At 43.2% G+C, this 26,727-nt stretch overlaps 1 protein-coding gene across 1 annotated transcript in view; it reads right to left on the bottom strand.

Annotated features, from left to right (window-relative positions):
• Positions 1–23,509, bottom strand: part of AGO2 (argonaute RISC catalytic component 2) — a 57,151-nt gene extending 33,642 nt beyond the window's left edge. The window contains exons 1-3 of the mRNA XM_063299707.1: positions 23,412–23,509; positions 4,415–4,610; positions 846–966 (exon numbers count right to left, since the gene is read on the bottom strand). Coding sequence (XP_063155777.1) covers positions 846–966; positions 4,415–4,610; positions 23,412–23,457 — 363 coding nt within the window. The 5' untranslated portion in view covers positions 23,458–23,509. The remainder of the gene's footprint in view (positions 1–845; positions 967–4,414; positions 4,611–23,411) is intronic.
• Positions 23,510–26,727: the final 3,218 nt, after the last annotated feature.

The raw sequence follows: 26,727 nt of genomic DNA on the forward strand, positions 1-26,727 counted from the left end.
TGGGGATTTCTAGTGTAGTATGCCTTGATCTTGAAGTGACTTCTGTTTGACAATCACTCTTGGGAAGAGTAACAAGGGTGTTGTATGATCTGCCTAACTATGGATTGATGGAGGACAAAGTCCTTAACAATGGTTTGCAGCCCATTCCATCCTTAGAAAAAAGATCCACAGAGGTCTACAGAGAACACTTTTGTTTGGGGCATGATTCATTTCCACAAATGAATGTCGTGAAGAGCAGACTCCAAAGGCAGCAACTAACATGTGTGCTTTTTTTTTAATAAGGGAGGAGCCCTCCAATTCAAACCAGACTGCCATTTCATTCTTTGGATCATCTGACTCATCTGCTCGAGAAGAGCGATCATCCTAAAGTTTCACATATTTTTTCCAACAGACAGTGAATTTTGGCTCAATGCATTCAATAAAGATACGATCCAGCATACTGTTTGGCAAGGGGTTTGTTTAACCAAAACCTCTTTATCTATTAACAGGGCTTAGATGAAACTCTGATCACACGGTAGGCCACGCGATTCTGCAGGATTAAAGGTTTTCTGAAGGGTTCACCAGCTCTCTCTCTCACCACAGAACACAATTTGCACTCTCACAGTCTCCTAGCATGTCCATTGCCCAGTACTCCACAGAAACTCGGCTCCCATTCAACTTTCCTCCCCTTGCCCATCTACTCCAGAAATATACCACATGCTCAACATATAAATACACACACACACACACACTTTAATATTCCCCTTAACAAGTAAGTAATATGGAACACACATACATTTCTCCCAACCGTAAAATTATATATGCAGAAATAGAAAGAGCAGCCCAACTTAGCATTATATACTTACTTTATCTCTTCCTATGGGAAGCGGCATTGCTGTATAGAGATTTTTTCTCCCATCAAATACTGGCTTGCGATCTCCAAATATCTGCCCTTTAAAATGCTGGACCATGTGTTCAACTATTTCTCTGGAAACAGAGAACTATATGAACAAAGGATCTGCTATTCAGATAAAGTATTAAAAAATAATACCCATCAAAATTATAGACTTGTATAAAAAAAGCAAAGCAGCATTTAAACAGTTGACTGAAATCTACTCAGTTTTATTATTAATACAAGGATATAGCAATCTGGGCATTAAGAGCACTTTCCATATACTCTCTTGGTGTTCTGTGCACAGGACGGGCTGTTGCTCCCATACTGGAAAATGGATTGTGGCAGAAAGGACTGAAGGCTGGGGATAGCTTAAACCCATGTGAAGGAGACTGGATCAACTAAGGAACATGGAACATGCATGCAGTGTAAATCTGTGTCCTCAGTTGATTTGCCACAATGAAGAAAATCACCATTTCTTTGCTTTACAACATGATGAAACAATTCCAGGCCACGGTGATAGGAGTCACCTCTAGGCAAAGTAAAAGTATTGTGAATAATTGCTTGGTCCCTTTTAAAGTGATTTTATTATTGCATAAAATACAAAACCCAAAGAGGCCAACAGAAATACTAAGAACACTGGCTCTAACATGTACATGAAATACTTTGCTGATAAAATTGCTCATATTCCTCCAGGGTGGATTTTCTATTATGGGAACAGTCTGAGGCCAGTACTGCGATCCCCTATCCAGTTATGAAGAGTGGGTTTTGCTTTGCTTATCCGGAGGTTCCTGGGCACACTGCTTCAAGTCCAAAAGCCAACCACTTGCTTGTTACATCCAAGTCCATCTTGAGCAAATACATGGTAAAATGAGCATCCACAAGGTGAACACTGGGCCAATTTGAGGTGTAAATGCTTCTTTAGAAGAGAATTGTGCTCTATCACCTCTAAAAGACACTATGGTAAGACTTTTGCTAAAGCAACCTTCACTGGCCTATTTCCCACCTTCCTTTTGAAAGCAAAGTCCTATAATTATTTGAATCTATTCCAGTCTCAGTTCAGATTTGCCTTGGCGACCTTTTCCAGAAATGTGATAGGACAAAGCATCCCTGCTGATTCTGTTGAACTCTCAACGGCACTTGACAACACTGATTATAATCATCTCAAGGCATGGGATATACAAATGCTGAGGGAGAAGAAGCTTAAGAACTCCCTAAGGATTCTGTCTTATCCCTAGATCCTTTCACCTCCATTGGAGAGATCACCCAGAGGTTTAGCACTGTCTCTAATCTCTGCAGATATCAAGCTCCTTTTTAAATTAATGGCCTAAAGACTATAGAATATACCACACATCAGTCTTAGAATCCTCTGTTCAAAAAGGTCCTACAGATAGGGGATAATATATTCTCTTTAAGGAACAACAAAGATAGCCAGAAATTATTCTCCCGCAAAACTCACAGCTTCATCCATTTGGATACTTCGGACATTCCCCCATATAGGGTACACTAGCAAAGTCACAGCTGAGAAAGCACTGCATAAAGGGACTAATGTTATAAACTACTATCTTTCCCTGGGAACGTCTGATGTAGCCTCTGTCACACAATCACAACTGCATTTTAAAAGGTTGTAGCAATTGGCTAAGTATTAAAAGCTTCTCCCACATCCTCAATACATTCCCACAGGTCATTGTACAATATGGGTGTTTCTGAACATATACAACAAGACCCAACCTGCAAAAGGACAATTCACAGGGACTGAAACAGACTGTTTGTTTGAATGTTTACATATAACATTAAGCCTAGAATTAACAAACCATGATGTGAACAAGGAAAAGAGAGCTTTGCGTAGGGATAATGATTAAGTATGTCTTACCAAGCCAGGACCATAATGCTTGCATAAAGCAAGGGTTATTATTAGCTAAGAATTATGTTGCGTTTGGGGTTATTTAACCGCACTCCAAATTTGGAGCTAATACAAAACTGTCCTTTTGTGATCTGCTCTCATAAATCTTTCTGCTACCAGCAGCAACTTGCTTCTTTCACAGCTCACCAAATCAGTAATAGTGGCTTAAGTATATAAAAATATGGTCAAAATCTAAAAGTGTATTTTTAGATCATTTATTACAAAAAGTTACACTAGCAGGAGTTTCAAGGCTAGTCTAAACACTCTTTGCTTGGCATGTACCTACGAGATAGACAGAGAAATGATGGAGGCAGAAGGACTCTCCTGAATTTGTCTTATGTTCAGCCAAATTAACTCCGATGCCAGTCCCAAAGCCGGCTGAATTGCAGGATGAGGATGAGGGTACAACTCAGGTGTCATATATACTAAAAGGTGACCGAGGCATACAAACAGCCACATTCCAGACAACATTCAGACCTAAACTGGGCTGCGGTTGACTGAAATCCAGATTCTGCCAGGTCTTTACAAATCAGCAAGATTTATGTGTGTGTGTGTGTTTTATTGGTAGAATGTATATCCCACCTTTCCACTTAACATAGTGCTCAAGATAGCAAAAAAAAAAAAAAGCAATCTTCACCTACAAAGGGTAAAGAAGAGAGTGGCCCCATCCTGTCCAAAAAGACATGTCTATCAGTGTCAGCCCTTTGAGGTAGCCCAGACAGAAAACCAAGAGTACTACCTTTATTGTAAGGTTACAGCAACAGAATCTTGCAAGTCTGAAAGCACTTCCCCCCTCCCCTGCCTTTACTTTCCAGAGAACTAGGCAGGGTCCCTTCTGAGACGCTTACTCAAATTACATTTCTGCCCTGGACTCCGATTTCTCTTATCAGACCATTGTCTAGACTGCGGCTCTTCCTCCTGTCTCTCAAGGTTATTCTCACAGCCCATTACAATCAGATACATACCAACACTGGGGTAACTCAAGTATCAGAATTCACAGCAGCCCAGATCAATTCCACCACTAAGGTTTTTATCTCAAAGACCCCTGGAGTGAAACCCAACAGCCTACCCCTATCTTCACCTATCCGTTTTCCATTCATAGGAACTCAGATGAAGGCATGTAAATCTTACCTGGTGTTATACATAGTTTCTCCAAAGTCCTTTTATACAACCAGACAAATGTGTCTGCTTCCCCCTGCCGGCAGGTGAAGACAGGAAAATAAGCAGTTGGTAACATCACCTCCCCATTTAAGAGGCTTGCTAGTAAACTACAGAAAGCAAGACCAGGAGTGACTGAAGGCGATGAAATTTGTGAGATGTGAACTGTCATACCAGCAAAATCAATTAAGTCTGAAAGTTGTATATAAAATACAGTACCACTAACCAGAGGGTAGGGAAAAAAAGAAAATATTTAGGATGGTATAAGAAGATTTGGAGAAACTAATCTTATTTAGAGAAGGTACTTTTACATGCAAATGTAACGGAAGAATTATTGTTTCGGGTTTAAAATAAAAATGCCACCACCACCAATAACCCCGTGAGAAATAGCTCTGCACCAAACTACATGCCTTGAAATGCACTTATTTAAACAAAAAAAGTGAAATGGATGAAACTATGGGAAATGCAAAAATATGACATACCTGTTAACTCTCCTAGGACACTTCTCAGGCTTTATATCCAATTCATAATGGTAAATGTCCATTTTGGGAATGTCCATTTCAAAGAAATTGGCTTGCAGTTTGATTGTTCTTCCTGAAGTACCAAAATCAGGTCGAGGGGGAGGTTTAAATGCATATGTCTGCATTGGAGGCGGCAGTGATGGCAGTGTTGTAAGGACTAAAAGAGAGGGAAATCACAACATGTGATGCAAGTTCGATCATTCTCTCCAACTAATCTTCCATCTTTAAAGAAGGAAAGGTATCTCTTACTCCTTAAAATTGGTATCCACCTTTTGTCTTGACTAACTATCTAACCATACCAATACATTAGGCTAGGTATCAAAAGAGAGGACATATTTAACCAAAATTATCTACAGAGGCAACAATAATCACTTCGATATCATAGCAAGAGCAGCAGCCACAATCCAAACCAGAAAAGTTGCCCTCACAGGAAAGATTTTAATGCTAATCTAGTCAAAGCTACATAACACAATAATAAGAAAGGGAGCAGAATCCACAGCCTAGCCAAAGTGATGTCCCGGAGCAGTATTTTAAAAAATGGGATTAACACAATTTAAGTGTAGGTTCTTCTTTGACCAGAAGAATAACAAATAACTCATTACTAGATGAAACCAAACCAGTCTGCTTATTGCAAGCACTAAGAATAAAGGTATATTTAACTATTTTGAATACATAACACAAAAGCAAGACCCATTGAAGAAGACTCTGATGCTAAGAAAATCAAAGGCTCAAGTCAAAATCAAATCAAAATCAGAAATCAAGAGATCAATAGAAAACCAGATGGGTAGATACTATCACTGATCACAAGCAGGAGCTTATAAGAACTCAAAGAAACAGCTACTGACGATCAAAACTTAGTGAAATTATGTCCATCACATTACAAAGAGTTGAAAGCATCTCATCTAGTGCATATACTTTTATATCTGTAGTTCCCATACAAATGATGTTTTGTCATTAATATGACAGATTCAGTTTATAATTACTAACCAACAAGAGAAGAATCTAACACTGAATAGCTTTATTTCATTTTAGTTAAGCATACAAGTGTGCATTATAAGGGTGTGCATAATAACTTAGTTCAGAAAGCAAGAAAAGATGGGCTTTGCATCCTTGCAGAAGTTTAACACTGAACCAAAATATATTTATCTGGCTTTCAGTGGGTTTAATGCAATAATCCTGGAATAGAACAAGCCATCATAACACAGCCATGTACTTTTAAATAGCCGTATCTTGCCGTATTATTGAACTTTGATAAATAAGAGCAGTCTTAGGAGCCCCTAGAACGGTGCGAGTTGCACTGGGTGCCGGTTTGCTTCCGGGTCCAATTCAAGGTGTTGGTCATCACCTTTAAAGCCCTACATGGCCAGGTTACCTGCGGGACCGCCTCATCCCCGTTACATCGACCCATCCCACCCGGTCAGGCAGAGAGGGCATGTTGCGCACCCTGTCCATGAGCGATTGCTGACTGGCAGGGTCCAGGAAGAGGGCCTTCTCTGCCGTAGCACCCACCCTGTGGAACAAGCTACCCTCTGGGGTAAGACAGGCCCCCACTCTCCAGCCTTTCCAAAGGAAGTAAAAACATGGTTGTGCCACCCGACCTGGGATGGGCCAGTTATTCATGGGGGTGGTTGGTCCCATGAGGATGTCTGGATAAGATCTTTGCCCATCTTGAATTTTATATATTACATATTTTATATTGTATATGTATGTTTTATGTTTTATACAGTATGTATATTTATCCAGTATTTTATTGGTATTTATGTGTTTTATATTTATTCTTATTCTTTGTAAGCTGCCCAGAGTCGTCATGCACGAGATGGGCGGCACAGAAATTTAATAAATAAACAAACAAACAAACACACTTCCTTTACAGAGCTACATGATCTGTATATTTCGTCCCATCGATGAGAAGCCAAGATTTCTTACAGAAGTGAATGAATGAAATTAAACAAGAGTGAGCCCTGTTTTTGTGCATCTAACAACTGTTGCCAGGCTCACTAACTCAGTCAACACAGAAGACTACTAAGGCTGGAGAGACCAAAAGTGCCCAAGGTCCTTGGGAAAGCTGAAATGTTGATATTATTGAATACCAATACAATGTTGATTTAGAGATCAAAATATCCTCCTACGATCTGGATCCTGACCTTTGGAATTTGCAATCTAGGTCTGAATCCAGAGAGTTCCCTTTCTTTTGCACCTGATGTCCTTCAGGCCTATTTTTGCCAGATGGGCACAAGGTTGGATCATTTTTGGGTTATCCTCATTTGGAGTCAATTTCTCACAAAAGAGTCCTCTTTCTCAAAGAGCTCCTGAACCATCGAATGGCCTCCGCAAATGCCCTCCCTACAGAACTGTGTATGTGTATGCTCATATATATCTCTTGATCCTCCCTTCCTGCTCGGTTGTACTCATAAAGCAGTGGCTGCAAAGACTATTATCTTGAATCCAGCAGGAGAGATCCCTTCAGTTTTGCCAGAGCAGCTGATGAAAAGGAAATTTCTTCTTTAATTATCTTGCTTATATATGTGTGTGTGATTATGTAGGAAGGAAAGTTGGCGATATATCCCCAATGTCATGAGTTCAGTTGGACTTCTATGTGATGCTGCCATCAATTCTATGCCGGGAGATCCGATGGAATTCCCAGAGATGTTCCATCTTTTAATATTTTTAAAAAATAATATTAGTTATCATATTTCCTTTTCTTCTCGCATTCAAGACTGAGTATGCATTACATATAGCAACTCTTTACACAAATATACAAAACAAAGATGTTGCTGGGGTTTTGCTTTCTGTCTTGCAACCAAGCATCTCAATTTAATTTAATTTAATTTAAGCTTTGGCAGGGTAGAGGGATAACTATAAAAACAACTCAAGATACTTCAAGCTACTGGGTTCTCTAATTCCCAATTTCCCACAATGGAAAACAATGTCAGTAGGACATGAAGCTAAAATATTTATTTATCAAATTTATCTTAAATGGTCTTCTCCAGCTCTTATTTTTCAGAAACATTCTACCTCTGATCCTGCAGGTTGCCAAAGTTCATGTTTCCAAGATCTCTTCTACTTTTAACTGGAAGCTCATGATCAGTTAAATAGAGTCAAGTGCCAAATAAAAGTTTAGAAATGCAGACAAACATTGACTCAAGCACAAGTTCAGTGTGGGAATTATTTCCAGACTTAATTTAGAGGTTCCAGTTCTTTTACATATTTTTTTTTTCTCTTCCCTTGATGCTCTATTGCATTTTATTAGAATCAATATTAGACAAAAGAGCTGGTTCATGATTGTTGGTGTGCAGCTCTTCTAGATTCTGAACCACTTTCTCCTTCAGCTCTCACACATGGCTATTATAAAAATACATCCTATTCTCTACGAATCTGTCAACCTTCTTTTTTGAGACCAAGTTGGTGGCAAGTTTGGCATACTGTCGTAGCACAACCCATGAGTTAATGTGTTGTGTGAAACAGTATTTCTCTTTGTTCTGAGCCTCTCATCATTCAACTGGTTTTGATGACCCTAAGATCTAATGCTGAACAAGGAATAATGTAAAATAATTCTATCCATGTTTGCATTCCTCTTTTACATCTCCTCTTTATCCATGCTTTTCTTTAAACCAAACAGTCCCACATGTTGTGATACATAGCATATTTTGTTAGTTTTGTTTACTAGGGAAGTAAATTAAGCAAGCACCTCAAATCAGATCTTGGCTTAGGGCCTGGGGAAGTTTGGTATTCAGAAATTCCAGAAAACCTGTAACATTGCTTTACATAATGAGTCTTTCTCACCATCCTCCAACAGCCATACTATGTTCTTATTAATGACTCATTCAGAGAGAATTACTAATAGTTATACCAACAAGTTATATTTGGAACCGAGGAATAGGTATATTTGTCAGTTGGAAGGTACTGTCTTAGAACAATCATCACAAAAGAACTGACATGCTCACTTTCTATTGTTTTTACCACCAGTTTCTTGGTTGTGGAAAATTTTATCTTCTTAGTTCAACTCAAAGAACTTTAAGGAACCAAGAAAACATAACTGGCATTTTCAGATGGTTGACATGCTCCAGGCTTATAACGTACAGAAGAAGAAGAGGGTCATAAAATCCTGCCTGCCACTGAGCAAGCATCCTACATTCCTACATCCTTAGCAACTGCATGACCTTTGTCTGAGCTGGGAAGTTCAGCAGGGTCAGGCCAGATTGGTAGAGCTTTGCAAGCGACAGGGAAGAAGTGCTTCAGACTTCATGCAAATGCATTTCCTTTCTGCTAGTCACTGCAGGAGCCTTTTTTCAAGCTTCTGAACAAGCATTAAAAAATGGTATTACTTAAAGGAATCCACTAGATTTAATGCAACGCATTAAACTTTAACTGGATACCTCTATGGAATCCCAAAGCTGGAGGCTAAAACAGAAAGTCTAAAAACATCATAGAAGAAATCAGTGGCAAACCATTTCTGAATACCTGCCAAGAAAACTACATGGATGTGTCCATGTAGACACCAAGAGGCAAGCTGAACTCGAAGGAGACTTTACTTTTTTTCTTTTAAAGAGGAAAAGAATGTATTCCCAAGATCCTATCCAGATGGGAATATTTAAGACCTCCTGTTGGGTTTGGTTCTCTGTTTTGTGCTGAAATGAGGAAAAGGCAACTCATATCTTTTACAGTCCCAACCCAAAGTTTTTTGTTCTTCCTGGTGCTCTTTCTCTTCTTGAGAAAGCACGTCGTCTCAGACAGTGAGAAAGAGGTTAGAATCATACTTTGTTCAACTTACCGCACACTTTTTTGCATGGCATCCAAGGCATATCCTGCTCCTAAACAACTTTCCAGTTGACTATATTTTTCCAGACTAAGCAGATCCAATTTCAAAATACATTATGTATCTTCAAGAAGAGGTCATAATTTCCAATATATTTGAAACACTCCTTATCTCGAAGAAAACATTAAATGTTCCTTCTGCATATTTGCCTATCAGCTGCAAGCAGAAGAGGGTTAAAACAAGCCATAGGATATTCTCAAACTTGTAGAATTTACTTTGAGATCGTACATCTCAAACTTGTTTGAGAGTAAACATTCTAAAAAGCTACCTGCTATTTCTAGTAATATTTTTACTTTCTAAGAAATCTTATGAACATTATGTTTATAGCATTTAGAAAACTTAGCTTCAAAAACACAAGCGTTTTAATGGGTCATTGTGTAGTTACAACTCAATTATTTCAAGTTTCCATAAAGGTTGGCTTTCGTAATACCCCTACTATAGTCTGGATGCCTGAAATAACGGCCAATTATGTAAAAGTGGAGGGGGAAAAAGGGCAGTTTTAGCAGCAAAATAAATGGACATAAATAACAGCTCTAGACTGCAATGCCTTAAAATATGCTATATATTCCTTACTAAAAAGAAAATACTGGGAATGTTTAGATATTTTAAAAATGAGAATACTGTTACTTCAAGAACTTGAGATCAGAGTGTATTTTCATTCTATAAAATGATCGAAAACGTGAATAATTTCTCATATTTAATCATTCTTGGTATTATATTTGTAGGAGCCAGCCAATCCCAAGGGATTCTTGATCTAATTCTGGGACTATTCCTACTTATTAGGAGAAAAATCTACTATTTTAGATAGGTCCAGTGATCAATCCAGCTTACATCTGGAGGGAAATAGGATGTCCAATTGGATTATCACCCCAATAAACAAGACATCTACCCCCCTCAATGCAGCTTCTTGACATGACACCTGGTGTGCATTCGGCCCCATTGAATCCATCCTTCGCACGCTCCCACAGTATTCCCTTTATCATGACAACTGAAGGAGATTCATTTCAACTTTATTATTATATGCCCCAGGTCAGTCTGATGAATTTTATGTTACATCTAATGTTGCAAGCTTTTCTACCACTGCTGTCAATATCCACCAACAATGGACCTTGGGTTCCATAAAGTGCTCATATGGGTCTCTTTATGCCATGTATGTATTATTGTAAATAGTGCTTTATTTTTGTTGGTTTCTTGATGAAAAAGTTCCAGAAGCCACTCCAGAAACAGCCCACAGGTTCATTGCTTCAAGGGGACCAAAGAGCCACGTGAAAGGCCCACTTCTTTTAAAATCTTCTTGCACACACACATGCACACATGCACACACACTAGGGAGAATCACACTTTGTATCAGAAGCCACCTGGCAACTGATTCCTGTGAATACTTTTACAAGGTCTCTAGTGTGCCGAGACAGACCGTTAGAAGCCACATACGCTGAGAAGAGTAATTTAGAAACTTAAGACTCAAATTTGAAAAATAATTTGTTACAGATACAGACACCTCCCAAAGTTTTTATGCAACTAAACATTATAATTAGCCTATTGGTAAGGTTTCAGTGGGGCATTTCGTCCAAAGATAATTAACTTTGAGTAGGAAGTACCAATTCTTCTCCGCTTATTCATAAAAACACTGGATTTTGGTTTCCCTTAAGTAAAGGCTTGTTGCTAGCAAATGGACAACAAACATCTTCCACGGTCACACACACACACACACACCCTGAAAACAAACTACCCAAGAGCCTCTGAGGTTGGCTAGTATTGCTCAGATGAAACCCAAACCCAAGGCCACTATCTCCACTCCAGAGAAATACAGACCACCTTTAGAAACAGGGCAGTTCAAGGCTAAACTGGCCTGAAGTAAAACAGGCTGGCTCCAAGGCCTTGAAGCCACCCCAGAAAGTCCTTTTAGTCCTAAAGTCAATATATTTTTTCAGCTCCCAGGAGAAAGGAGCTGTTTTCTGATTGATGGTCACAGCTTCTGGTGACAGAATGGCTTCACCCATCATCTCCAATCACAGGACTTTTAGAGTGACATTGAAGGAACTTATCAAAAGCTATTTTAGTAAGCTCTCTGTCCTTTGCATGTTGGGGCTAACAGTGGCTACTATTAATTGAGCACCTAATTAATGCCTATTCAACAGATGGCTAACAACAAACTCCCAACCTGGCCATCTCTCTACTGCTTAGCCACCAACCCAATGACCATCAGATACAGGGAACTTCAATTGCCCATATCCTGAACCAGGTTCTTTCTTTCTTTGCCCCAGGAATTTCTCTAGATTATATATACACAGACAGCATCAGAGAAGCAAATGGGGCAACTGGGTGAGCCTATTCAGAGACAGCTATTGCTGCCTCTTGCTGGGAAAGCTCTCAGGGCACTGAAAACTTCTTCTTGTCTCTCCTGTCCGAAGTAGAGGTCACACTGACACTTTGGTATCCCATCTCTGAAACCAAACAAGGAACATGAAGACGCCAGCCAGCCAGCCAGCCAACCACCAGCCCCTTCCAGATTTGATCATCAGAAGAAAAGTTTTACTATTGATAAATTTTTGTTGTTGTTTATTCGTTTAGTCGCTTCCGACTCTTCGTGACTTCATGGACCAGCCCACGCCAGAGCTTCCTGTCGGTCATCAACACCCCCAGCATCCCCAGGGACGGGTCGGTCACCTCTTGAATATCATCCATCCACCTTGCCCTTGGTCGGCCCCTCTTCCTTTTGCCTTCCACTCTCCCTAGGATCAGCACCTTCTCCAGGGTGTTCTGTCTTCTCATTATGTGGCCAAAGTATTTCAGTTTGGCCTTTAATATCATTCCCTCAAGTGAGCAGTCTGGCTTTATTTCCTGGAGGATGGACTGGTTTGATCTTCTTGCAGTCCAAGGCACTCTCAGGATTTTCCTCCAACACCACAGTTCAAAAGCATCGATCTTCCTTCGCTCAGCCTTCCTTATGGTCCAGCTCTCGCAGCCATATGTTGCTACGGGGAACACCATTGCTTTAACTATGCGGACCTTGGTTGTCAGTGTGATGTCTCTGCTCTTAACTATTTTATCGAGATTGGTCATTGCTCTTCTTCCAAGGATTAAACATCTTCTGATTTCCTGACTGCAGTCAGCATCTGCAGTAATCTTCGCACCTAGAAATACAAAGTCTTTCACTGCTTCTACATTTTCTCCCTCTATTTGCCAGTTATCGATCAAGCTGGTTGCCATAATCTTGGTTTTTTTGAGGTTTAGTTGCAAGCCAGCTTTTGCACTTTCTTCTTTCACCTTCATCATAAGGCTCCTCAGTTCCTCTTCACTTTCAGCCATCAAAGTGGTATCATCGGCATATCTGAGATAGTTAATGTTTCTTCCAGTGATTTTAACTCCAGCCTTGGATTCCTCAAGCCCAGCATGTCGCATGATGTGTTCTGCGTACAAGTTGAATAGGTAGGGTGAGAGTATACAGCCCTGCCGTACTCCTTTCCCAATCTTAAACCAGTCCGTTGTTCCGTGGTCTGTTCTTACTGTTGCTACTTGGTCGTTATACAGATTCTTCAGGAGGCATAAAAGATGACTTGGTATCCCCATACCACTAAGAACTTGCCACAGTTTGTTATGGTCCACACAGTCAAAGGCTTTAGAATAGTCAATAAAACAGAAATAGATGTTTTTCTGAAACTCCCTGGTCTTTTCCATTATCCATTGGATATTGGCAATTTGGTCCCTAGTTCCTCTGCCTTTTCTAAACCCAGCTTGTGCATCTGGCAATTCTCGCTCCATGAATTGCTGAAGTCTACCTTGCAGGATCTTGAGCATTACCTTACTGGCATGTGAGATGAGTGCCACTGTTCGATAGTTTGAACATTTAGTGTTTCCCTTTTTGGGTATGGGGATATAAGTTGATTTTTTCCAATCTGATGGCCATTCTTGTGTTTTCCAAATTTGCTGGCATATAGCATGCATTACCGTGACAGCATCATCTCACAAGATTTTGAACAGTTCAGCTGGGATGCCGTCGTCTCCTGCTGCCTTGTTATTAGCAATGCTTCTTAAGGCCCATTCAACCTCACTCTTCAGGATGTCTGGCTCTAGCTCACTGACCACACCGTCAAAGCTATCCCCGATATTGTTATCCTTCCTATACAGGTCTTCTGTATATTCTTGCCACCTTTTCTTGATCTCTTCTTCTTCTGTTAGGTCCTTGCCATCTTTGTTTTTGATCATACCCATTTTGGCCTGGAATTTACCTCTGATGTTTCTAATTTTCTGGAAGAGGTCTCTTGTCCTTCCTATTCTATTGTCTTCTTCCACTTCCGCACATTGCTTGTTTAAAAATAATTCCTTATCTCTTCTGGCTAACCTCTGGAATTTTGTATTTAATTCGGCATACCTCCCCCTATCACTGTTGCCTTTTGCTTTCCTTCTTTCTTGGGCTACTTCTAGTGTCTCAGCAGACAGCCATTTTGCCTTCTTGGTTTTCTCTTTCTTTGGGATGTATTTTGTTGCCGCCTCCTGAACAATGCTGCCAACTTCTGTCCAGAGTTCTTCCGGGACCCTATCTACTAAGTCCAGTCCCTTAAATCGATTCTTCACCTCCACTGCATATTCCTTAGGAATATTAGTGAGCTCATATCTAGCTGATCTGTGGGTCTTCCCTAATCTCTTTAGTCTGATCCTAAATTGTGCAAGAAAAAGTTCGTGATCTGAACTACAGTCAGCTCCAGGCCTTGTTTTTACCGACTGTACAGATGTCCGCCACCTTTGGCTGCAAAGGATGTAGTCAATCTGATTTCGGTGTTGTCCATCTGGTGAAGTCCATGTATAAAGCCGTCTCTTAGGTTGTTGGAAGAGAGTGTTTGTTATGCAGAGTGAGTTGTCTTGGCAAAATTCTATCAGCCTATGTCCTGCTTGGTTTTGTTCTCCCAGGCCATGCTTACCTGTAATTCCAGGTGTCATTTGACTGCCCACCTTAGCATTCCAGTCTCCTGTGATGAAAATAACATCTCTTTTAGGCGTGTTGTCCAGTAGGTGCTGCAGATCCTCATAGAACTGCTCTACTTCAGCTTCTTCAGCGTCTGTGGTTGGGGCGTATATTTGGATCACTGTGATGTTAGATGGCTTGCCCTGAATTCGAATTGAGATCATTCTATCGTTTTTTGGATTGTATCCAAGCACTGCTTTAGCCACTTTACTATTCATTATGAAGGCTACTCCATTTCTTCTGAGGTCCTCTTGTCCACAGTAGAAGATCTGGTGGTCATTTGATGTGAAGTGGCCCATTCCAGTCCATTTCAGTTCACTGATGCCCAAAATGTCTATCTTTAATCTTGACATCTCACCAATAACCACATCCAATTTGCCCTGGCTCATAGATCTTACATTCCAGGTTCCAATGGCGTGTTGATCCTTAGAACATCGGATTCGCCGTTCACCACCAGCACCGTCGGCCGCTAGCCATCCTTTCGGCTTTGAGCTAGCTGCGTCATCACGTCTGGGGCTAGTTGAACTCATCCTCTGTTCCTCCCCAGTAGCATTTTGACCATCTTCCGACCTGGGGGTCTCATCTTCCGACGGTATACCGACATATCTATGGTTGTACTGATCCATTGAGTTTTCACGGCAAGAATACTGGGGTGGGTTGCCATTACCTTCCCCAGGGATCGCATTTAGTCTGACCTCTCTGTCATGACCTTCCCGTCTTGGGTGGCCCTTCATGGTTTAGCTTATGGCATCATTGAGGTGCTCAAGCTCCAGCACCACAACAAGGTAACGATCCTTTGCTGAAGAAACTATCTCTTAGCAGATAAAAAAACCTAAGGTCACCTACACAGTTGCAAAATTTTGCATGCTAGTAATACAGATCATTTTTCTGGGATAGAATCAATTAATCCTGGGGTGTCTGTGTGAGTTTATCCTCCACCTAATACCTTTCCAAAACTATCCAGGTTGGTACTTTACATTATTTCGTCTCTTCCTTAAACATATTGTCAGTTTCCCAAGATGACCTAGTGGTCCTCTCTTTCATTGTGGAACAGGAGACCATTTTCCATTCTTTACTTTCTTCACCCCATGCTCAATTTTATACAATTCAACCATGCTCCCTTATTCACTTTATTTCTAAGCCAAAAAAAACAACAACCCTTAACCTCTAAAATATTCTGTGTTGTAGCGAACAAAACCACAAATGTTACTCCATAATACATGTCAAGAGGGAGCAGGTATTTCTTCACAGAGGCTGCATATTAAGTCAATATTTTCATTACTCCACCAACAACACAAACTTCCTCAATTCAAATCCCTTCACTCCAAAAAGTGTTTCAAAAGTAAAATGGGACTCCATCTGCTCTTCCTTATTTGCTGTTTTAATGTGTATTTCCCATTCTAATTTGGAAGGTTCCTGTCAGGGTGTTTTGCTGTCCCAATTTGGTGACATTTACAAAACTAGCCAACTTCTAACTCCAGACAACCGATAAGTTAAAACACCATAGTTCCAACACAGATGCTTAATGAGTCTCACTGTTTACACCTCTCCAACACAAGAACTGACTATTCACTCCTACTGTCTGCTTTCACTCTGTCACCAATCCAGTAATAGAAGCTCTCCTCTTAATCCATGGCCTCTAGAATTGTCCAAGAAAGATTGAGGACCTTTGTCAAGCAGTGCCTACACAATCACCTAAGCCACTGTTCCTTCAGTCAGATAGGACTGACTTCTGCAGAATTCTTCCTTGGCCAGATTTGCCCTGCTATGTGCTTGGTAATTTAATATTTAATTTGTTGTTGTTGTTTATTCGTTTAGTCGCTTCCGACTCTTCGTGACTTCATGGACCAGCCCACGCCAGAGCTTCCTGTCGGTCGTCAACACCCCCAGCTCCCCCAGGGACGGGTCCGTCACCTCTAGAATATCATCCATCCACCTTGCCCTTGGTCGGCCCCTCTTCCTTTTGCCTTCCACTCTCCCTAGCATCAGCATCTTCTCCAGGGTGTCCTGTCTTCTCATTATGTGGCCAAAGTATTTCAGTTTTGCCTTTAATATCATTCCCTCAAGTGAGCAGTCTGGCTTTATTTCCTGGAGGATGGACTGGTTGGATCTTCTTGCAGTCCACTTTTGTTGCCAATCATGCCTTTAACATCACATTTCTAGTAAGATAGAGGTGTACACTAACTAGATCGCCAGTCTTGATGGTTCCCTGTCATATAGAGCATTCCCTGCTAAAAGCAAGCACTGTTCAGGCACAGTGTGACACAAGCATAACCAAAGACTAGTGTTAACACAAGCATATTCACACTCCTCCTATTCTATTCTAGAACTATCATGCAAGCCAACATACTATTGCTCACATCCCACCAACTAGAAGTGCAATGTACTGACACACAATCAGGAGACAAATTTTCTGTCTTTTGGGGGAGGTGTATATATGTATGAATGCATGTAAGTTTCTTCTTGGGCCTCTTCACTTAAGCAAAACTTCCCTTAGTGTTCCTTTTCTATCCCATATTACACATTTTAGCTCAGCTGTTCTTATCGTAGCGATGAGTAGCTGAGTAAGCAAGCACGCTAGAGCACACTGACACTCTTGGCTTTGCCTTTCAATTTCCTTTTTAACCATTTCTTAGTTTTTAAGGTTCTCGTTTTTAAAATCAAATGTGATCATACACACTTCTTTGGGAATTTTCCACTTGCATATACATCAAACTTAGTACAGCTACAGTCACTGCTTTCAGTCAGTTGAGGAACACAACATTTTGCCCTGTCCTGGATGGATGTTTCTCCAGAGCAAACAACCCATTACTATAAATGATTCTGTGACTTCCATTTCCATTTCAAGAGCACATGGAGCATTTTGCTCAGATGAACAAAGCATGTCACCAGTTCTAAACTATTTTTGAGGATCTGTATTGTCACCTAGAGCAATTAATGGAGGAGACCATGGAAACTACCTCTGTTTGAGGTTTCTGGATTGACACTAGTGGTAGAGAAGTAACTACTACCTTAGGAGTGATATACCCAGTTTGGTTTCCAAAGGCTTTATTTACCAATCTTCCTGCCTCTCTGAGCTTCTCCAAGTCAGTAGCCACCTTGGTCTCAATGGAGAAAATTATTAAGCAGAGTTTTAATAATAATGGTAGATTTCTTGATTCTTTGGGTAGATTACTGTTCCATTTGCAACAAAAAATTGTTTTTTAAAAATAAATTCAAGTACACTTTTCAGCTATACATCTAACACACTATTGAAAACAAGCCTATATTTCACAATGATTATTTCATATACAACTGTATATAATACTTATGAATGGTACTGAAGCATAAGTACCGCAAATATTTCCATTTCTTCCCCCCAGTTATTTTTCCAAAAAAGCAGGAAAAACTGGGGATTTTTTCCATTTTCAAAATGTCTAGAACTTTTATCTCCCTTGTCTAGATTCAAAGTATATAAGCCTGATGATGCTGATGATGCTACCCGTTTCGTCGTGTCCAATTCTTGGAGATTCTATGGACCAGCTCTCTCCACATTTTCCGATCTTGTATGGCTTCTTATAGTTGTTTTATGCTCTGGCTGGTGTCAGCTTTGACGGTGTCCATCCACCGTGTTTTTTGGCAGCCTTGTTTCCTTTTACTGCTGACCATTCCGAGCATAACTGTCTTTTCCAGTGAGTTTGATCACATGATCATATAAATGATCATGTACATGATCATATAAACCTAATCACACCTAAAAATAATCATTCCCTGCTATTTGAGATTAACTACCCAAGGAGGCATAACCATAGTTACCAGTTGTAGAAAGTACCATCATTCATGGATGGTATTCTTCATTCAATCAATAACTTACTATTTATTCTACTTGTGAGATGGAAATCTTAAGTTTTAACTAAGTATCATGAGTGGTACGTAAAACAAAAGAAAGCAAGTGAATACCAACTTCAGGACTCTTCAGAGTGGGGCTGCCCTCTCATGCTGGTTAGCAATCCAGAACACATGCAGATAGAAAATCCCATATTTCTATAAAGACAAGTCGCTATTACCAAGTTACGTCTATGTTGCCAAAACTCAACTGATTTTCAAATGCAGCAACATTAGTAAGATTATCACTAGTAGTAATCATAGGGAAAAGAGGAAAAGAATTCAAATTCCTTAGCAATTTTTAAAGAGGTCTAAGCTTTAAAACATAATTTCAGATCCTCTCATATGTCTAGGTAGCACTTTAGCCAGATGCTAGGTATTTTATTTATTGGTACATCCTTCACACTCATAATAGTGCGCTTCGAAGACCATGATATTCCTGAAGTTTTAAAACAGTTACAATTTTAGTAGAACCTCTATTACAGGGTGGGCATGTTTTAATCTTTCAGACAAAATACTTAAAAAGATATTCAGTTTAATTTTTGTTAAAAAAAAAAAAGAATGTTTAGCGCATAATGTCTCCAACCTGTTTTCCCTAGGGACTGTTTTGGTTTCTGAATTGAAGTATCACCATATTTAAGATCCAGATGGCAGTCGCAACACACATAAAAAATGGGCAGAGCTTTGATTGCACCGCCACAGCCACCATCTTGACTTTTTTGACTGTACCCTGCAGACACCCCTGTTCAGCTCTGTTCTTCCTGGGACTTCAGAACTAGAAAAATTATCTCAGTGCAGGGGAAGGTTCGGGGAGATGGGCAGCAATCTGGTGGCTGTGACCCACCGTCATCAATTGAGCAAGTCCTCTAGAAATGTCGAGAAAGAGGGTTTCACTGCCAACCCTGAGACACCAAGCAGTCCAGGGCACAACGCTGTGCAACTCAGAAGCTTATGCTCCAAGCCAATCCATTCAACAACATTTGTCGCTTACTTTTTGGGAGATCCTCATGGCCCAGCTTTTGAGAATCCCAGTTACAGACTAAAAGTGCTGACTTCTGGAATTCTTCAACCACAAAATCCTATTTGAGGTTTTGTTAAGCTTTATTGAAGCGTTTCCTCACACAAAAATGCCACAGTCAAGCAACAACCATGCAGGGACTCTGAAAAGCAGCTGCTAAGAAAGCAAATCCTGTGTCAAATTTATGGTTTGGCAGAAAGCTTTTCTAACTTATGACCCAAGTCCGTGAAAAGAAAAATGCAGCCTAGATGATCACCCAGGGCCATTACAGAACAAGACTACAAAGAGATTTTTAGCAGGGTTGTTTTCAGTTACATCCAACAAGATTGCAACACATGCATTGGCATAACCATTTTTCTGGGTGTGTGTACACACACACATCTACAGGCAACCAGTATGGCCTAACAGTTTAGTCCTGAACAAGGAGCAGGAAGACCCAGGCTCTAATTGTCCCTTAGGCTGGCTAGAGGATTTTGGGCCTGTCCTTCCATCTCAGCCCAACAGCCAGTGTGGTATAAAGGTAGTCCTTGTTTCACAATGCTAACCAGGACCAGAAACTCTGTCATTAAGCAACATGGTTATAAGCTGAAAAACCACATGGCCACACCACTTAGCAACATCAGTTCCAGCAGTCTCCAATTGCTGTTGTTAAGTGAGGACTCATGTGATCACGATTTACAGCTTCCTGCTGGCTTCCCTGTTGACTCTGCTTGTGGGAAGCCAGCGGGGAAGGTTGCAAATCGCAATCACGTGACTGTGGGGACTCTGCAATGGCTGTAAGTACAAGGTCCAGTCGTAACTACCACACATTCAGCGCCGTCATAAGTTCGAACAGTCACTGAATGAGTGATCTTTAAACAAGGACTACCTGTAGTTGTGAAGGTGCTGGACTGGGAGCAGGGAGACCAGGTTTTGTCCATCTGCAGGCACAGAAGCTGACTGGCATGACTTTGGAACAGTCACTCAGCTCAAGAACCAGGTGGTCCAGTGGTGAAGGGTGGCCCTGGTGGCCCCTTGGTCTCCCATCTTCTAGTTCCCTCTCAGCCATGGAAACTCCCTAGGGGAACTTTGGGTCAGTCTGTCCCTGACATCCCTACACTGGAAAGTCAAAAAACTTCTATCTACCAATACTTACTGGACCAACATGATAGATTATGTCCATAGCCTTCAACGAAGAGGCCCTCACCCTGCCGCAGATTGATCCAGGCTGATAACAATTTTATATGAAGTCTGAGGTATAAAGTATGACTGCACAGTAGTATCAATGCCCAATAGTTTCCAATTCCAAAACAGCGACAATTAAGTGCAGGCTACAACCTATATTTTTGCAGCATGGAAAGTTTGAAAAACTGCTTTTGGAAGGCCATACTAAACGGAGTTCCAAACACTCATTTCATATAGCAGCAAAATACTGTCTTTGAATCAAGGAGGAGCCCTGCCCTAACTCTGGCACTGATGTTATTTACAACCACCAAGGGAACAGAATTTGGGGTGCCTGACCACAGAGCAAATCAGTTATTCTAATGGAAAAAAGTTGCTACAATATAAGGTAAGCTAAACAACTCCTGCTTAATGTAAGAATGACCCCACAGATAAGATTCTCTGGTCCAGCAACCTCTTGGACAACCTAATGTAGCTAATATTTAGCGGTGCCTGACACAACAGCGTCCATGTGGCCCTCATCCACCTTATGTCTAACTGATTGTTAAAGCCATCTATCCAACAGTATCACTATATCTTATGACAATCATAGATCACGTTGTGGGAAGTATTTTCTTCTAAGTCTTCTGCCCATCATTTCAATAGATAGCCTTTGGTTCAAGGCACAACCTCTATGATCTGTGAAATTCTATCATAAAAACCACTTCGTCAATTTCAAATGGCAGCCCATCACCCACGTGTTCAAGAGTGGGAAACCAATGGCCCTCCAGATACTGCTCAACCATGACCCCCACTTGTCCTAGCTAGCATGGGCAATGGTGAGTGACAATGTGGAGTGTGACACATCTGGGGAGTTACAGTTCCTCATCCTTTTAAGTAGGGAAGGGCTTTTCCACCTTGCAGCCTTAAGCTAGAAACCAGCTGTCAAACCTTCAAGGTAGACCAAGTCAGGAAACAGACTCTGAAGGACTAGAACTATACTTTATAACAACACAGTCTTGCAAGTCTGCCCATGTCTTCCCTTCCCTCCCTCTTATACCCAAGGAGTTGGGAGGGGAGGGGGCTAGTCTGAGTTCCTTTGTAACACTCTCCCACCTCTCTGGATTTAACACGTTTCTTCCGCACCTACGTTTTCCTAAAGGCCTCTGGATTCCTTCTCCAAGATCATCTCCCTAGCTTCCCACACCAGCTATCAATTAAGTCGCCTTAAGAAGTCCCTTCCTCTTCTTTCACAACGATGACCCGTATTCTGCCCAGATGGACTCCCCTGCTTCTTTACTCCTCCCACCCATGCTGGGAAGCCAAGCACCACCAATCATTTTCCTTTCTGTGGGCAGGTTTTTGAGGACCTGTGGTTTCCATTGACAAACCTTCCTATAACCTCCCTCTATTGACTCAGTCTTGTACTTGACCCCTTTGAGCTTGTTTGCCTTGTCCAGCATGTCCAGTGGTGGGCCAGGAGGCAAAGCTGGCAGCCATGCTTGTGCTGGGACAACCTGGCCATACAGACCAGCCATAGGGAAGCTGAAAGTATCCCTTGATCATCTCCAATTGTTCTTCTCTGACCCCATCTCAGTTTCAATTCCAGAGCATTCAAGTTGGGCAACATCAACCAGCTGAGGGAAGGCTAATAACTAAAACACTGATTGGATGTTTGGTGCTGGGTCAACCATGCCCTATCTCCAAAAGCAACCTCTACAGGAAGTAATATTCCTCTTTAACATAATTGTATCAATCCCCATACAATTCCCATGGCATAATATTTGTCATCCCATAATTGTTATACAGAGGCATTGGAAGACAACCACCATCAACCCTTTCTAAAAGCAGCAGAATGTGGGAAAGAAAGAGGCAGAAAGTAACTAAAACTAATAAATCTATTTTTTTTCCTTCTGGGAGCATCTTTTCTTTCATGTCTGAAAAGCAAATGCTTTTCATCCTTGAATGGTAAGGACGGACAGAAGGCATTCAACCTCCGCAGGATGATTTACAAAATACGGTGACTACTTGTACTGAATGCGCTCAACAGCACCCATGCTTGGGGAGGAGAAATATGCTCCCCGTGACCCACAATTTGAGAAGCTGCATCCTGGGAAAGCTAGGCTACCCGGAGAACCATGCTAACTAACCATGGCTCCCTTTGCAAGGGAAAACACCACCCGGTCCTAGCAACCAGAAGGGTTCCCACAGGTGGAAGGCCAGGCCATTTTCCTGCGACGAGGCTGCTCTCCTAGGAGAGGGCTTTGGGTTTCGTGCAAAGGCCAAAACCACTCGCCGGTCCTCAGTGACTGCTCTGGGACACGCCAGGGACAGACCGGGGGAGGCAGGCGGGCACTTCTCCGACGGGCGGCCTCGGTCAAGCGCAGTTAAACACGCCGAGGAGGACTTCGAGCAGGGAGGAACGATGGGGCGCTAATATAACGACGAGGCATTATTCAGCACCCGGTGTTGTGGCGGGAGCGCCTTCCGCCGGCGAAGACCCCCCCCCTCCTGGCTGGCTTAGCCGACCCGGAGCGTTTGTCACCCGGGGAACTCCGCCGGCTGAACCGCGGCGCCTTCCCCGTTTCATGAAGACAAACACTCCGGACGGCCTCCCAACGGTCACCTCAGGCCGATCGTTTGGGGCGGCGCGAGGCGAGCGCCTTTCGCAGAGGCGCTTCTCCAAGGGTGCGTCGTCAGAGCCGCGACCCGGGGGGCTGCCCGGGCCCCGAGGCCCTTCCTCACGTTCAGGGACGCGCAGCGCCCCCCGCCCCCCCCCCCCCCGGCCTCCGGGCATCTTCCCCGGGCCAGCCAAGAAGGCTGTCCGGGCCCGGCCGCCGCCGGGTGGCCCCGCCGCGGGGCTGGGCCCGGCCGCGCTCCGTCCCTGGCCCGGGGGGCCCTCCCGGGGAAGGCCCCTCTCCCCGCATCTGGCCGGGTCGCCGGGGGGCGCCGGGCCTCTTTCCCGCGCGCCGCCCAGGCCGGAGCGGAGCCGGTCCGACCCCCGCGGCCCGCGAGCCTCCGAAGCGGAGCCCGTCCCGGCGCGGGAGGCGGCGCCCGGCGGCCGCGGCCCGGCCAAGCGCCGGCTCCCCTCGGGCCTGCCCGCCGGGCGCCTCGCCCGCCCTGCCGCCCGCCCTGCCGCCCGCCCGCGCTGACTCACCGGGCCCCGCGGCGGCCCCGGGGGCGGCTCCCCCGGCCGGGTACATGGCGGCCGAGCGCCGGGCTGCGTCGGAGGCGAGCGGCGCGGGAGGCCAGGCGGCGGCGGCGGCGGCGGCCAAAAGAAAGGAAACCCGCCTCCGCCCGCGCCTCCGCCCCGAGAGGCTGGCGCTGGGGCCGCCCTCCCTGCGGCCGCCCCACGCTGAAGGCAGCCGCAGCCGCAGCTCCGGGGGGCCCGCGGGGAGCCGCCAGCCGGGCGTCCGGGCTCGGCCTGCCTGGCCCCGCGGGCGGGCTCCGGCCGGGGCTCCCGGGCATCTCCGCCGGAGCGCGGCGTCCTGCCGGGGACGAGGCGGGCGCCGAAGAGGCCCGCGAGCCGGTTCCCACGTGCCGGGCCGAGAGGAGGCCGGGCGGCCTTGGTTCGGCCGTTGTCCTGCCGGGCTGGGCAGAGCCGGGCAGAACCTGGTGGTTTACTGGGCTGGGCGTAGCCCCTCTGGGAACCCTCGGCTGGGCAACGGCGTTCTCTAACCCGAGACTAGCATCTTGTCTGAACGCGGGTGTCTCTGCACCCCTCTGCGAGCCCCCCTGAGTGTCGCGCTCACGAGCACCCGCCGCCGCAGCCGCTCGCTCCTCTCTCCCCAGACCCTCTTCCTCCCCCACCACGAGGCTGTTGGGGGGCCCTTTCCCCGAGTTACGGAACATGTCCAGGGGTTGGGGGGGAGGCGGGTTGCAAGACACAGCAGGTGAGGACGTGGCCCGCTTGTCACGCGAAGAAACAGAAGTCAACGAATTGCGACAAACGTGCCTAAGACGGGCGCTGAAGCACGTGGCGGCTTTTGAAACCAAATGAATGGACGCTTGGAACTCAACCTGGCAACTCGAAGATGGGTGGACTTCAACTCCCAGAATTCCCCAGCCAGCCCGGCTGGCTGGGGAATTCTGGGAGTTGAAGTCCACCCATCTTCGAGTTGCCACGGTTGAGAAACACTGGCTTGGAATTTACAGGCGGAAGACTCAGTCTGCAAGGCAGAGTTTTGTCTGTCTGGTTGTTTTCGTACCCCATTTAGAGCTTTTGCAATTAAAGTAGTGTATAAGTTTTATAAATAAACTTGTAAATCATTCACGGCATGTTCCCTGTCAGACAGAGCAACCCTGGCCTTTGATCCATTAATTTTTAGATCCGTTCTGCAGGTTGCATCACACAATTGGTCTCTCTCTCTCTCTCTCTTTTTTTTTGGAAACTATTAAAGCTTTTTCAAAATATACATAAAAACTAAAAAGATTGAAACAAAGAAGCCTACAAAGAAAAAGCAACAGAACTAAACAGGTGCGAAAAAACACAAAACAAACTACTGCAAAGTGATTTCTGACTTTCTATAACAAAGATAGACATGAATCAATATGAATCTCTTACTCCAATTCATATTATAGTAAACATTATTTCTAGAAATCATTTAAATTCTCATTATTACATTCCCTTCTGAAGCAAAAGTACCCACCCAATTAAAGAAAAACATAAAACCCTTCAAACATAATTTCGAACCAGTTACAGTAAGAAACACTACCGTTCTTCACTATAATTTACTCCTATCTGCCAACTAAACCAATATTAACCAAAAATATAAAAATTATCCAAACAGCATAAACATTTATCTAAAGCCTTAAAAAACCATCCTGATAACCACATTTAAACAATAACCTAGGCATTTACCAAAAATGTAAGAATTTTGAAAACAGCATAACCATTTATCCAAATCTTTAAGAAACCATCCTGATAAGCACATTTAGACAATTATCCCACTTCAAGGTAAACCAAGGCATTTACATGTCTCCTTATTAAGTACAGAGCTTTCTTGTCAATTTCAAATTCTTTTTGTTGTTTATTCGTTTAGTCGCTTCTGACTCTTCGTGGCTTCATGGACCAGCCCACACCAGAGCTTCCTGTCGGTCGTCAACACCCCCAGCTCCCCCAGGGACGGGTCCGTCACCTCTAGAATATCATCCATCCACCTTGCCCTTGGTCGGCCCCTCTTCCTTTTGCCTTCCACTCTCCCCAGCATCAGCATCTTCTCCAGGGTGTCCTGTCTTCTCATTATGTGGCCAAAGTATTTCAGTTTTGCCTTTAATATCATTCCCTCAAGTGAGCAGTCTGGCTTTATTTCCTGGAGGATGGACTGGTTTGATCTTCTTGCAGTCCAAGGCACTCTCAGCATTTTCCTCCAACACCACAGTTCAAAAGCATCGATCTTCCTTCTCTCAGCCTTCCTTATGGTCCAGCTCTCGCAGCCATATGTTACTACGGGGAACACCATTGCTTTAACTATGCGGGCCTTTGTTGTCAGTGTGATGTCTCTGCTCTTAACTATTTTATCGAGATTGGTCATTGCTCTTCTCCCAAGGATTAAGCGTCTTCTGATTTCCTGACTGCAGTCAGCATCCGCAGTAATCTTCGCACCTAGAAATACAAAGTCTTTCACTGCTTCTACATGTTCTCCCTCTATTTGCCAGTTATCAATCAAGCTGGTTGCCATAATCTTGGTTTTTTTGAGGTTTAGCTGCAAGCCAGCTTTTGCACTTTCTTCTTTCACCTTCATCATAAGGCTCCTCAGTTCCTCTTCGCTTTCAGCCATCAAAGTGGTATCATCTGCATATCTGAGATTGTTAATGTTTCTTCCAGAGATTTTAACTCCAGCCTTAGATTCCTCAAGCCCAGCTTGTCGCATGATGTGTTCTGCATACAAGTTGAATAGGTAGGGTGAGAGGATACAGCCCTGCCGTACTCCTTTCCCAATCTTAAACCAGTCCGTTGTTCCGTGGTCTGTTCTTACTGTTGCTACTTGGTCGTTATACAGATTCTTCAGGAGGCAGACAAGATGACTTGGTATCCCCATACCACTAAGAACTTGCCACAATTTGTTATGGTCCACACAGTCAAAGGCTTTAGAATAGTCAATAAAACAGAAATACATGTTTTTCTGAAACTCCCTGGCTTTTTCCATTATCCAGTGGATATTGGCAATTTGGTCTCTAGTTCCTCTGCCTTTTCTAAACCCAGCTTGTACATCTGGCAATTCTCTCTCTATGAACTGCTGAAGTCTACCTTGCAGGATCTTGAGCATTACCTTACTGGCATGTGAGATGAGTGCCACTGTTCGATAGTTTGAACATTCTTTAGTGTTTCCCTTTTTTGGTATGGGGATATAAGTTGATTTTTTCCAATCTGATGGCCATTCTTGTGTTTTCCAAATTTGCTGGCATATAGCATGCATTACCTTGACAGCATCATCTCGCAAGATTTTGAACAGTTCAGCTGGGATGCCGTC

This window comes from Candoia aspera, chromosome 3 (assembly GCF_035149785.1).
Source record: "Candoia aspera isolate rCanAsp1 chromosome 3, rCanAsp1.hap2, whole genome shotgun sequence".
Lineage (NCBI taxonomy): Eukaryota > Metazoa > Chordata > Lepidosauria > Squamata > Boidae > Candoia > Candoia aspera.